This window comes from Amblyomma maculatum, chromosome 6 (genome assembly GCF_055883805.1).
Source record: "Amblyomma maculatum isolate TAMU_Amacu chromosome 6, ASM5588380v1, whole genome shotgun sequence".
NCBI lineage: Eukaryota > Metazoa > Arthropoda > Arachnida > Ixodida > Ixodidae > Amblyomma > Amblyomma maculatum.
In genome coordinates, this window is record NC_139349.1 from 12,826,000 (window position 1) to 12,839,901 (window position 13,902).

At 46.0% G+C, this 13,902-nt stretch overlaps 1 protein-coding gene across 1 annotated transcript in view; it reads left to right on the forward strand.

Moving 5' to 3' along the window:
• Positions 1–13,902, forward strand: part of Fas1 (fasciclin 1 Fas1 domain-containing) — a 48,929-nt gene that overhangs the window by 13,729 nt on the left and 21,298 nt on the right. Inside the window, exons 2-3 of the mRNA XM_084606089.1 lie at positions 2,895–3,039; positions 12,008–12,102. Coding sequence (XP_084462215.1) covers positions 2,895–3,039; positions 12,008–12,102 — 240 coding nt within the window. The remainder of the gene's footprint in view (positions 1–2,894; positions 3,040–12,007; positions 12,103–13,902) is intronic.

Here is a 13,902-nt window from a genome sequence, read left to right on the forward strand (position 1 = left end):
GCAATGAAAATTATGCTCGTCATTAAATCTAGTATGCTGGCAGGCTTATTTTATTTGACAGGCAGGCTACAATGAAGATATGAAAACCTCTCATTCCGCACTCAGCATTCACAGCACTCATTTATTTAGTTTGTAGCTGTTGGTGTGCTGGTGACGTTGTTCTGACAGTTCCTGACATCTCTGCTGTGTTCGTATACATCTTCATATTTAAAAGCGTGTTCATCTAAGTATAAAAGGTCGGTAAGAATTCGTACTTTACCTCCTAAAGAAAATAAGAATAATTTATCATATCCACATTAGAGATCTATCAGTTCCTGTGATCTTTTAAGTGACAGCTCAGATTTTAAGTAAACTCTGCAAACCTTTACGTGCTGCACAGCACGCACACCTGAAAGGATGCTTTGTTTTTGACAGCAACGCTTTTCAGCTGTATATCTTTACGTACTTCAGCAATGCGGTCATAAGTGTCGCGTTTCATACCTGACTGCGTTTGACCGCTCAAAATATGCATAGCTTTGCAAGAACGACGTCTTGGGGCATAGAGAGAATGCGCAGATAAAATAGGCGGGAAGGTTGGGTGTGCTCAGGTCTGGTTTCCTACCCTTACATATGCGGAAGGTGGACACGGAGAAAATGAAAGAGGAGAATGGAGGAGAGAGAGAGAGAGCAAGGAATAGGCGTAGCGCGCACCTAGAAAAGGTGCCGCACAAGTGGTTTCCAAAGATGTGGGACCTAGGGCGATCTGAGCCATTCAGAATGGCTCACTGTACTTAGTCCTCCGCACCAGTCATACGGCAACTATCCGCTCAACCACTGACAATTGAAGCGAGCCACTGTGCAGCTGTTGCATGTATCAATGACAGCCGTCTGGGCGGATGCCATGTTTGCGAATGTCGCCGTACCACTTCGTTGCTGGCCTCGGCAGTGCTGTGCTCCTTCTGACTTTTTCTCTTGGTTTCACCAAAGAATTCAGTGCTCCCTGTTCGAAGGACAAAGCGAGAACCACCTTTCTAATTACGACAATAATTGTTTAAAAACTGGCAAATACTGGTGAAATGTTCTGGGGACTATTTTCTATGCTCGTGCCTTGGTTGAGAGAGGAGATAGCAGAGTACACGCTGCTGCAACATCTTGTGAGGAAGAGCAGAGGGGCTTCTTATCCCTTGGATACCAGAAGACAGGCAGATTCGTGTGTCGTTGATTGATGAGGCGAGCGTGCCAGGATCCTTGGTCCCAGAGCAGTCAAGTGTCAAAGCGGCTTCAAACACTTTGTCACGGCTCGTTCAGCGTTGGACTGTGCCATGACGAAGCGATCTAGAGAGCTGGTTGTAGTAAAGAATGGAACGAACACGTAAAGGAAAGCGCTGTCGTGAGTGGAGTCTCACTGATCATTATTTAAACATGACATCTATTGCTCGTTGAGACTTTCCAGCGCAGCGTCGATTTGGGATTCTGAATTGAACGAACGGCGCTCTTGATCGGATTCTGCCTCGCGTGAAGGAACACTCGATTTGGAATGAAATGATACTCACATCTTCTCTTTAACAGGGTTATTTTTTATGTGCGCGAAGTGCTGTGAACGGCTTTAGAAGGTAGCAGTTCTTTGATGCGATTCGGGAGGGGTCGGTAAAAGCCAATGCGTGGGTATCACGTGGACATGTTTGACCACCACCTGTGTTGTGTGAGGTGCAAAAAAGCAATAATAAAAGGTTAAGCAGTAAAATGCCCACTTCATGCTGCCATTACACGATCATACTTACCGCGCGAAAAGTCTGAAAACAATATTGCAAAAATGTTGGCGCCCCAGCGGAACTTGCAAAAGTGTCATTTGAGGCCACAAGTTAAATACAGGTAGTTAACACAATTAAAGGCAATAGTAAGAAATTATTTCACAAAGGTGCTAATCGATCACGCGCTTAAATTTCTTTTTCGTCAGCAATTTCTATTTTGCTCTGTGGACAATATCAGCATTTGCAGCTAATGATGGTGCCCATATTGAAGAGTGCGTGTTTCTTCGCGTCTCAGTTATTGATGCATGAGCGTGATATACTCATATTGCAAAAAAAAAAAAAAAAAGCGTCAGGAGAAGATGTCCGCAAAAGTGTGTACGGAAAGTGTACACACTTTTTGAGACCTCGTCAAAATTTTACCAACACTCACATCTGACCGAATTCGAGTATGGTCCTTTCAATGATGACTTCCAAATAAGGGTGGGCCGGCCACAAAATTCGTTCTCTGGACGCCTAGAGTATGATTTCGTCTGATTTTGAGCAAAATTGGTGTCAGTTCTAATGGGACTATGGTCAACCCAGTGGTTACTTCCAAAGTTGGGCGGGCCACACCAAACATTTGGCATGCTTATGCCTTTTTAAAGCGTAGAAGGGTACGTGTATCCCTGAAATTTATTATTTCTTTGTCCCTTTAAATTTCTAATTTTCTGCTGGAACGTTGAAACGTTGAAAGCCTCGAAATTCTGACTACCTGTTTATCGAATTTTTTCGCGTTTTAGATTTTCTTGCACTTGGCTGCCTCATGAAAGCATTACCTGCGCATAGCGTTTCTTAACCCCCCTCCCCTCCCCTCCCCGCCTCCTTCCCCAACCCTATCGTCGTTTTAATGTTGATCGAGGCTGCTTTTCGAGCGATCCTGAATTCTTATCCTGGCTGCCTTCGTGCTCCTCGTTTTCATTTCAAGTATTTTGTTACAGTGGTCTTGTTCTTTTCATTACGCCTGCATTTGTTTTTACTCCTGCTGTTGTTATCTTGCCCACCCTGGTTGACCTTCGGGCTGCAGTGTTTTGTGCACAAATCAGTAAAAAAGCGAATAAATAAACACGCAAATAATAAATAATCATGACCTCACGTAACTCTGTTGTTCTCTTTACGCATGCGCAGTTCTACCAGCTGGCCGAGAAGGTTAAGCTGTTCGTGGCGTACAGTGAAAGTACAGACATCACGTGCTTTGCGCCTACCAACGACGCCATCGATAGGTTCCGCGAGAGCCACCCCAACAAGCCCATCGAGGTCACCTACCACGTCGGTGAGTCACTGCCGCCTCGACACAGGCCGCCCACAACTGTCATACCGTCATCCAAGTGGGGATGGTACCGTGTGGAGGCAATGGCCAAGGGCGCGGGTGGCTAACAACCGTATATGCTGCTGGACGGCAGCGCGGGCTGAAACGGCAGAATTGGTAGTGATTTTGGCATTCCTGCAGTTGTAACCACAGTTTTCTGCTATGTAGAGCTAATCGCATTATTATGGAATTATTACAATTGATTATGCTAACAATTAGCATACACGTACTGACCGTTAACATTCAATACAAAGTGAGCAGACGTGAGTCCCGTGTTGGTTACCAAGTTCCCCGGTGTGGGTGCCCATATATGTTGCGAACGCAGAGCATATACTAAGTGGCAAAAATATGTGCTGTATTTTTACACTACTGGACCTCCTTCCTTGTTGTCAGATTGGGTGCCTGTTGCCACTCCCGTCGGAAAGTCATAACACTCAAGGACAACTCTCGAGGAAAAAGGTTCGCTCGTTCGAGGCAAACAGCCTCACGGGTGGAACAGGAAGTGCGGTGGGCGTGTGTAACACTTATTTGTGAGCAGGACAGAAGCATCCGGATGAACTCAAAGAATAAACAAAAAGCGTGTAGCCATCTGTCTAGGTGTAGGTAAATAGGCTTTAGATTAATTAGAAGAGCCGAACTCGACTGCACATTCTTGGGCCGACTTGCGGATTTAAACAGATCTTGTATGGATTTAAGCGTAGTTAACACATATTCACCCAGGAAAACTCGGGTTCGCTTGGGGCAAAAGTTATCACAACGAAAAAAAAAAGCCCATTTTTTTCCGCCTATGAATACGCCTTTTGCACCCGAGCAAACGGCAATCAATATCGACACAGAAAAGTCATCCCATTGGGTTGCCTTCAATGCCCCTTTGATAAGAGAGCAGAGTATCAGAGCCGTGATGCGGCGCAGGTATTCGATGCGAACCTCGAGGTAGTCGGCACCAGCGTCCATCTTCGCCAACAAACCGCGGAAATGTCAAGAAAGGTTTTGCCGCAGATTCGTGAGACTAGTCTGTAGTGTCGCACCTGCATACATTTGGGCACGATGAACACGAAGTCCTTTTCGGCCTTAAGATAATGAGTTTGAACCGAGGGTTGGCGTAAAAACGTTCGATTTTGAAGGATCATTTTTTTTTTTTCTGAGCAGTAAATGCGCCTCTCGCTGCTGAACAAGCATTAACATACCCGGGGAGCGTCATGGATTCAGTCGCTACTTGGGATAAAGAGTAGATAGTCCCCAGCGTTCCTTCAAGAGGCGCAGGCCAATTCTTACTCGTGCTGCGTCCGTGCGAGACCATTTTGGCGAGCAGTCAGATGTGATGAATTCGTTCTACGGGTTTAGCGTAGATGATTACTTCGATAATTTTATTCTAAGTCTCGTCTTCACACATGGCACAATTTTTCTAGAGTGTGGCTGGCTCAAGTGTGATGGTGGGTGGAGAGACAGCCTCCTCTCCCGACCTTTGGCAGAGAGTGCCGTGGTCGAGGTGTGGCTTTTAGAGGGCAGCTGGTTTTTCCACTGCCTCTTTTAATTCGATTGTGAAGGACAGCAGCAGATGGGTTAGTGGCAGGTGGCGCTTCTGGAGAGTAGAGCTGAGTGGTTTAGTGGTAGACTGCGCTTCCAGAGGGGGAGTATGGGTGGATGTTGGAATGGGAAGCTGAATAGAGAGCAACGGTGAGAGGATGGAGGCGGCCCCCTTTGCGGCGAGGTGTGGAGGTGGCTGGTACTTCTATAAAGCAGTAGTTTCACTTTTTGAGGCTACAGACTGACGCCGGCATTTTCTCCTATAAGTACTGATGCTCCTGCAGTAAAAGCCGCTTCTTGCGCCGTGTGAAATTTGCACACAGGTTGCCTCCAACGAAGCATGTTCTCCGAACGGGAAGACGAATGGGTTCTCCTATAAGTACTGATGCTCCTGCAGTAAAAGCCGCTTCTTGCGCCGTGTGAAATTTGCACACAGGTTGCCTCCAACGAAGCATGTTCTCCTAACGGGAAGACGAATGGGTTCTCCTATAAGTACTGATTCTCCTGCAGTAAAAGCCGCACACAGGTGGCCTCCAACGAAGCATGTTCTCCTAACGGGAAGACGAATGGGTTCTCCTATAAGTACTGATGCTCCTGCAGTAAAAGCCGCACACAGGTGGCCTCCAACGAAGCATGTTCTCCTAACGGGAAGACGAATGGGTTCTCCTATAAGTACTGATGCTCCTGCAGTAAAAGCCGCACACAGGTGGCCTCCAACGAAGCATGTTCTCCTAACGGGAAGACGAATGGGTTCTCCTATAAGTACTGATGCTCCTGCAGTAAAAGCCGCTTCTTGCACCGTGTGAAATTTGCACACAGGTTGCCTCCAACGAAGCATGTTCTCCTAACGGGAAGACGAATGGGATGAGGCAAACTAGTGGTGTTAGTCTTGTAGAATAAATTTTAAGACGTTGTTTATTGCCTCAGGGCTGACCGATCTAATGGGGTCGAGGAGGGAGGTATGGTTTGGCCCCTGCGTCCAAGCGTTATGTGAGGACGGGTTATTCGGCGGGAGTCATGTTCTCCTAACGGAAAGACGAGCTCGAGCTAAAGTTCTAACATGTCGAGTAAAATAATAATAATATCAGTATGCAGGTTATTTTCAAAGTGGGTTATTGTACACACAGTCAGCATAGCTTTATAAGCATTAGCCGAAATACGCTATCCCGGCTCCCGCCAATCCATTAATTCGCACGCTGGGAAAACAATCCTTAGTCATGTGTTTTCAGGACTGCCAGCAGGTGAAGGTGCAGAAATGCACGTCTTTTGTGCAGCACGCGTTTTTCTGTTGCACGAAACGAACGATGTCAAGGCATCGTCACAGTTCTGTAGAGCACTCGAGTTATGTGCAGGAAGCTGCAAAAGCGAAGTTGACAGCTGATGGTTTTCCGGTAACATGTGTCCTGCTCACCTAGCTTCTAAGACTTAGTGGAACTACTTTCGCCTCTCTAGAATCTAGCTCTTGTGTGTGGGTGTCTCCACGCTTGCTGGACAGTACGTAGTTCCAGAGCTCTATGTATACGTATCGCCCAGCTCCACATTGCATAGCGCAAAACCACATTGAACACTGCGAATGAGCTGTCGAACGCATTCAACCTCGCGTCGATGGCGGTGGCTGTGCATGGGGCATCACTCAAAGCGGGATCTTCTTGTGCTGACCTGGAACGCCATCCAATGGCTGCGTGCTTCGCATACAGCAATTTTTCCCGATTAATCTATTCAAAGGACGAAATGACGCTCACGCTATACCGATAGTGGCGGAAGCACAATGGCTGCTCAACTCATGGAAGTTCGCGTGAGGAGTCCCAGTGAAGCCAAATTCCAGATGACCTATATCTATAGAGCACAGTGTTCTAAACCCAAGGGTACCACTCTAGCCGAGAACAGACCTTTTATAGACTACAAAATACCAAATAAATAATTCCAGGGGTGCGTTTAGTAGCCTTACCTGCTGTAAGGTGGAAGCCTTGCGATTCTATCTGGGCTCTCCGTTCGAGTTTCGGCTCGACCACATCTTAGAGATATGGGTCCCAGCCCTTTGGTTTGACTGAGCATTGCACAGCTCCACTTGTGCCTTCCGGCTCAGACATCGCGACTCTTTCTGACGTCTGCTGAGAACGAGCTCTGATTTTGGTGGCGTGCACGTCATCTCCCTAGCTCACCTTTTTTTTTTTTTTTTTTTTATGAATTAGCCATGGTTGATTAATACGTGGGGACGAACTGTTGGTAGGTCTACTTATTTGTCCTTAGTTCTGAACGATTCTGGCGATGATGGGAGAATTGAGTGCTGTACAGCTGAGAACTGATTACGATGCACGGTCGAGGTTTTATCTTTCCCACGCGAGGCAAAAATGCATTGCATGTATGAGCACGACAAAAGCAATGCGGCGCGGCGAGAACATGATGTGTGGAAAAGCGCGATACTCGACGCACTAGAGAGGAAGAGTCCATATTGTATTGCAGATACAAGGGGCAACAACGCAGGTGTCAACGAGCGTGATGGATTGTTGCTTCCGCGGATTCAGAATCCTTAAGGTGCTGCGAAATATAACTTTCACTGAGATCCTGATAATAAAAAGCGTGCATGCCTGACTTTTCTTCCGGACATGACATCGTATCGGCCTTAACGACGTCGTCTAGCTCTTAGGCCTCGTGCCTTAGTTGGATCTCGGATGAAGATAAAAGTGGTTTTTTTGTTGTTGTTTTTTTACTATGTTGCTTTTCCTTTCATCACTGGTATCGGCCTATGTCACCTCCAGCGCGTTAGGTCACAAAATAATTTTGGGGCCTTCGCTTCGTCGCTTTCGCACTCGTGGCGAACATTCGGGGCCCAGACTAGGCACCAGAGCTGCCCCGCTGATGCGACCCCGCCGCAAAGGGCGACGAAGCGCGGAGCGTGCCCTTTCCGCGCTCACGCTTCAGGAAATGCCAAGCCCGCTCCAAATCTAAGCGCATACCGGACCGAGGGCGCCTTTTGTCGGAAGAGCCGTCCCCGACACGATCCGCTGTCTTCCTCCCGAGGGCAACGCGCAGCCTGCACGGCACTCGTGGGCGCCAGCGCTCTGTCGCGCGGTTTCGGTGCAGTCCGGGGGCCACTGCCTTCGTGGCCACGCTGCCACTGCAGAGTCATTCGAGCCCTGCATTAATCGCGCCCGCCCTTCGTGAGACCTCTTAGAGAACCGTTTGCACTGTTCTCTTCTCAAAAGGAGACGAAAGCGGCAGCTGCTGGACTGTCATCATCATCATCAGCGTGACTATACCCACTGCAGAGCGAAGGCCCCTCCCATATTCCTCCAACTAACCCTGTCCTGTGCTAGCTGCATCCACTTGACCCCTGCGAACTTCTTGATCTCATCCGCCCACCTAACTTTCTGCCGCCCCCTGCTACAGTTCGATTCCCTTCGAATCCAGTTTGTTACCCTAAGCGGCCATCGCTTATCCTCTCTTCGCACTACATGTCCTTCTCATGCCCATTTCTTCTTCTTGATTTCCCGTAGAATGTCAGTAACTTCAGTTATTTCTCTGACCCACTCTGCACCCCTACCATTTATCGTTCCATAGCTGTCTGCGTTGTCCTCAACTTAAGTAGAACCCCTTTGTTAACCTCCATGTTCCAGCCCCATAGGGGATTACATGCAAGATGAAGTTATTGTATACTTTATTCTTGAGCATAGCGGTAAGCTGCTGGTTATAACCTGCGAGTGCTTGCCAAATGCGCTCTATCCCAGGCCTATTCTCCTTGTTATTCCCTTTCATGGTCGGGATCTGCGGTTACATACCTGTCCTAAGACATATTCGCCTACTACTTCAAGTGCTTCGCTACCTAACGTAAACTGCTGCTCCTTCCCGAGGCTGTTGAACATTACCTTAGTCTTCTGCATATTGATTTTCAAGCCGACCTTTCTTCTTTTCTTGTCTAGGTCATCTATTTTCTGGACTGTATGGCCTCTTTATTCTTAGCTAGTACGTCACAGATGCCGTACAAATTTACACTTTCCCTTAATGCTAAAGGGATGCTGCTCTGTTTTAGCCGCAGCTGAAAGGCCGAGAATAGTGAATTTTGTGGGGTTGGGCTAAGGATTGGTCGAAAGCGTAGATTCCGTTTTGAGAAATCGATTCTTTCTGCGCAAACATCTGAATCCCAACCCACATGAAACGTTTTTCTTTTTCTTTTTTTTTTTTTTTTTTTTTCGGGCATACGAAGCGGGTGGTATAAAAACCCATGGCAGTATAGGGCATTTTCGACAGCACAGCGGTATGCGTTTCATACGCGTAGCCGAATTCACGAACAAAAAACGCCTTACAGATGTGCTTTCGTTACTGGAAGCGACGTGTAAAACATGCCCCAACGGAAGACGTCTTTAGCAGCGCGTGACGATCGACTGTCCTAACGTTAATACGTGCCTAATGGAAAAGATTTACCTAAAAGAAGTTTATTAAAATGAGGGATCAGCCATGCAGGTAAATTTTATCTTCGCCCAGGGAAGCATATGGCGGCATAGCTAGGTTTTTGAAGCGAAATTCTCGTTTTCGGCCAAGCACTTGCTAAGCCATATAGACAGAGGCGCGCGAAGGCGTTGCTCTGATAGATAAAGTGCTCCGTTATAGAAGTGCGTAGAAGGTGGCGGCCTCCTTACAGTAAAGTAATTTTGAGAAACTTGCAAGCTCTGCCAGAGTCCACGCTACATGGCGGTCGCGCGCGCTCTTTCCGCAGCGCTGCACTGAACTGAAGGTAATAGAATGCGACTCGATTGTTCTCGTGTTGGATTGATTGGCCGATTGTCGCACCGCGGTTGACTGCTCTGGGCAGCTTCTAAAGTGACAAAGGAGAATGATCGCTCGCGATTTTGCTAACAGTGGCGCGACAGACAATGGAACGGTTTCCGAAGGCTGAGACGCCTTTACTGTAATAGAGCGGGCTTCCGCGTACTTTTATTGAGCACCTGAGTGGTACTTTTATTGAATTAGGAAGCTAGGTTATTTGAACAAGCATAAGCGCTTGAAAATAGCAAACACATGTAGTCAAGTGCATAGCCTCAAGAGTCTTGCTCTTTGCTGAAAATGCGGTAATTTGTATGGTGGTCAGTAACTCATTTCGCAACTCGAATCAAATAATATCTCCAAGCGAAATAGAGTGCTTATTAAAGCTAATATCAACACTTTGTAGGAGCGTAAAAAAATACGAATTGGCAAATTGAAGAAGTCCACTTTTGTTCTAGAGTCTTGCACTTTTATGTTCTGCGCCTTAATTTCAAGCGTAAAGAAATCAAGACGAAAAGAGCTCCAAGTTCGCCGAAGTGGCTTCAGCTGCTTTCTTTATGCTATATAATTTGGATAGAACTCGGATAGTCACGCGCTCTAATCAAGCCCCGGCCAAGACAGGGACTGTGGATTTTTCTCCAAATCACAAGCTGGAAAGAGAGACAGAGAAAATATAATCATTTACCTATTAATTTGTTTAGCAGGTTTTGCCACAGATCACTTCCAGAAATGAATCAATCCAGCTTAAGTTTCGGAACCTGTTTCGTGTAATTCGTTCGTTCCAGCTCGTCGCGTACGAAGAAGTGCAGAGCAGCATCAATTTACGCGCAGTCGGTAACTGCTGGTTCGTGCTCCAAGACTAAGCCCAAATGTTGCTACTTGCTATTGATTTTGAAACCGTACAAGTTTCATCAGAACTGCATTGCAATCATAGGGGCTTAAGTACGAAAAGTCCTGCAGTTTTGCGAGGAATTTCGAACTCTGATGGAATCACAAGTGAAAACGAGCCGCAAAAAAATAAATAAACAAGAAACGTGAATAATTGCGGTTTCATGCTTTCGTGTTTCCAGCGTTGTTTTATTACTCCTTATGATTTGAAGAATAAGTCTTTTCGTCAACATTTTTTTTTCGTTTTTTTTTTCTGATTTTAAAATATTTTAACGGCTTATGCAGATACGTTTTTCATTCGAGTCTATTCTACTGGCGCAAAATGAGCGTGCACAGAGGTAGAGGTGCATCTAATAACATCGCCTGAATTTTATCACTGTGTCTGGTGCTTTGATTCACTGTTGATAGGAGGATAAAACCATGCGTTCGTGTTATGGGAAGAAAAGCTCTACATTTAGGGTTTTGTACAGAGATACATAAAACGCGCAAACTACATATCTAACAAGCATGTTTGCCACTTTATATACTGCTGCAAAGACGCACCATTGCGTATAGACAATGGCAATGCACAGTATGGGTATACGTGTACATGCGCCTAACCTCTTGAATCGAGGATATTACCTTATTTTTCTGTATGAATAGTGTGCGCTAAGTTTTCAGCGTATTAGCATTACAATACAGTATTGTCACGTAGTGGTGACAACGCCGTAGACACTAATGAAGACACAGGCTTGATGGTACTGAACTTAACTCTTTATTGAGTTGACTTGCGCCCGCAAAACAACTAAGCAACTCGGTGGCGGTGATAGCAACAAACGTGCTCGTCGATCGTCGAACGAAAAATGCCCGTAACACTCGTCAACGCTAAATTTAAAGGCTGCTCAGAACAATCTAGATAACGTCGCAATGCTACTAGCACAACCTGGAACATTGCAGAAACATACGCAAGTGATCGGAATCTTCGAGACAGATTCGGCGCACCGTTCGCGACAAAGAAAATAATAACGCGTCGTATCGCGACAACGAGCATGAACAAACACGGGATACAGAATTGATACGCGTGCCAGAATCACAGTGATAAGGCCGCATGATGGCGGCTGTTAAAAAACAATAGTTTTCAAGGTTTCGCGGTAGTATATTGCAATAGAATACAATGGTTTTTTTTTTTTTTTTTTTTTTTTTTAACGCAAAGTTAAAGGTACACATGCCAGGTTTGCTAAAACGTCTAAGGATTGCGAATGTAACTTGTACATTCAGCCCATTATTACATGCTCGCCGCAGCTGCACAGTTTACATACTTATGCAATATGCGTCGACACTGGTTTAAAATTGATCCAATTTTTACCATACATCGAATGGAGCCAATGTTGTACTTAGCTCCACTTTGGCCTGATGGCAACGCAGGGCCAATGTTGGATGCAGTTTTTGGACATGTTGCTGCAGGGAAAGACATAAGGCGTACCGATGCTTTGCCCCTTCGACGTGATTACAATTGCAGGCGTGTGAAGGTCGCAATGCATACAAAAGAGAATGATAGACCGTTGAAAGGTCATCCACCAGGCAGATCTTCGTGTACTGTGTAGTACTATGGAAACGCATCGTGTGTCGACTGTTATCACATTGCAATCGCGAGCAGCCCTTGGTTGGAATCGGCAAATGGGCTTGCCGAGCTTAGAGTAAAGTGTGAAGATAGAACATGCAAATACGTTTTATGGCCGGAGCATCTAATTTTTCCTGGTCCTTTTCCCATTTTCAGGGTCGCTCAACTTGGCGGAGGACAACCTGCCTTCGTCGGTGCCAACTATCGCCAAGGGCTCTCCGCACCTCTACCTCACCCGAGCGCGTGACAGGGTAATGGAACCGTACACGTAGACGGGTCTGTGCAGATAAGGCATCCCCCATTTTTTTTTTATCTTTGACCCGAATGTGCCTTGACCTGAATACTTTGCATCTATTTGCCTCAGCTGCACCAGTGCGAGGCAGTGTTTACGAGTCCCGGCGCGCTCTACGTGGCATAATTAATTGGACGGCGTCAGAGGGACAACCTTTTCAAACCACTAGTTGTTTTCCGGTCAAGCACTGTTTATCTCAGTGGTTTCTCTTTACTCTTTTTTTCTCTTTTTTTTTTCTTTAGCTAGATACCAAACTAAACTAGTCCACGCATGGTGCGGAATATTGCTGGCAATGGTTATTTCGGCCTAATGGGTACCAAGTAATATTTTCTAGCCACCCGGCGGTGAACATGCGCATGCCTCACCTTTGCTGAACATTTAAGGACCTTTGTTTGGTGGTCTCGCTTGTCACCGGCTACAGTTTGAACCACCTCGTTTCACAGGCTCGGTGTTTCTGTTTTCGAGCGGAGGTTCCGCCCGCCAGCGAGTAATGACGTTGGCTCACACTGCACAGGCAACAACTAGACTTCTATTTCAATAAGAATCTAAACAGGTAGTATCTAGAGAGGGAAAAAAAAAAAAAAACGTATATGGCTGCTTCTCTCGACGCAAGAATAGCGCCTCACAAGAAATTACGGTGTAGTCACAGGGTGTCCGTGTTGCTGACAACTAGAAGCGCTGGATTAGGGCGTTTTTTCTATGACACCTTTAAACAGGCAAGGTTTTTCTTCTCCAGTTCCTGAAATTATACATTCTTGGAGGGGTTAATATATCTCAGCAGATGGCCGCTCTTCGCGAGTACCTAAAAAAAAAAGCAAGGAAGCACTTGCAAAAACTAAGGAAAAATAAATCTGGATTGCATTAATAAATCAGCTCCTATAAGTATTCTGGCAACGTCGCAGCATTGAATCTCTTCATATAGAAAATGAGCAGAGTAATTGCATTCGTTTCTAGAAGTGAGCCTTTTGAACACGGCTCAAGGCAACACACTGTGTGTACATACATAATGATTAAGCCACTTGTTCCTCTTTTATATTAATAGTACCATTCGTAATCAGAACCATTGAATCGGGTACAGGGCTTCTGAATCGTCTTCCAGAGCCCCTTAATTTGTAGATGCTGAACACAAATCGAAATGACTGCTGTCATCTATTATAATTGAGAGGCAATAAATTGTGCAACTGAACAGATACGTACACCGGTGACTGACGGCGTGCTTTTATCGCTAGGCTTTGTGTGAGTTGTGTCAATTGGCCCGGACAGGTAAAAATGAATATCCTCGGCGTTTGTTTTGTTTTGTTTTGTTTTTTTACCAATTACGCACAGCGTCACGAATAGCATTAAAGTTGAATAAATGAATGCCAACAATCAACCGGTTAAGTAACAGCAACCGATTTCATGCTATTTCCGGGAGCGTTGAAAGTATGTCTTCCTTGTTCTGAAATTCATTGTCAATTACTCCTTTATCTGTTCTCCACCTTTCCTATTGCCGCCACCGAACAGCCTACCTCGGCACTGACGTACAGGGTAGTTCGGAAAAGGCGGGCGGAGAGGGTTCCTGGGCGAAAGGATCACGAGTTAACGGTTAGCATTGTAGTCTTTCTACGTACACACCCAATGTATGCGATATGCAGACTCTTCATGCCTTGCCACTGACCACCAGCCACTCTGTAGAGGGTATTAGTCGCGTGTAGCGCTGCTCAATGTGCGCAGAAAAAAACATCCACAAGCGCGCTGAAGTCGGAGGAAAGTGTACGAC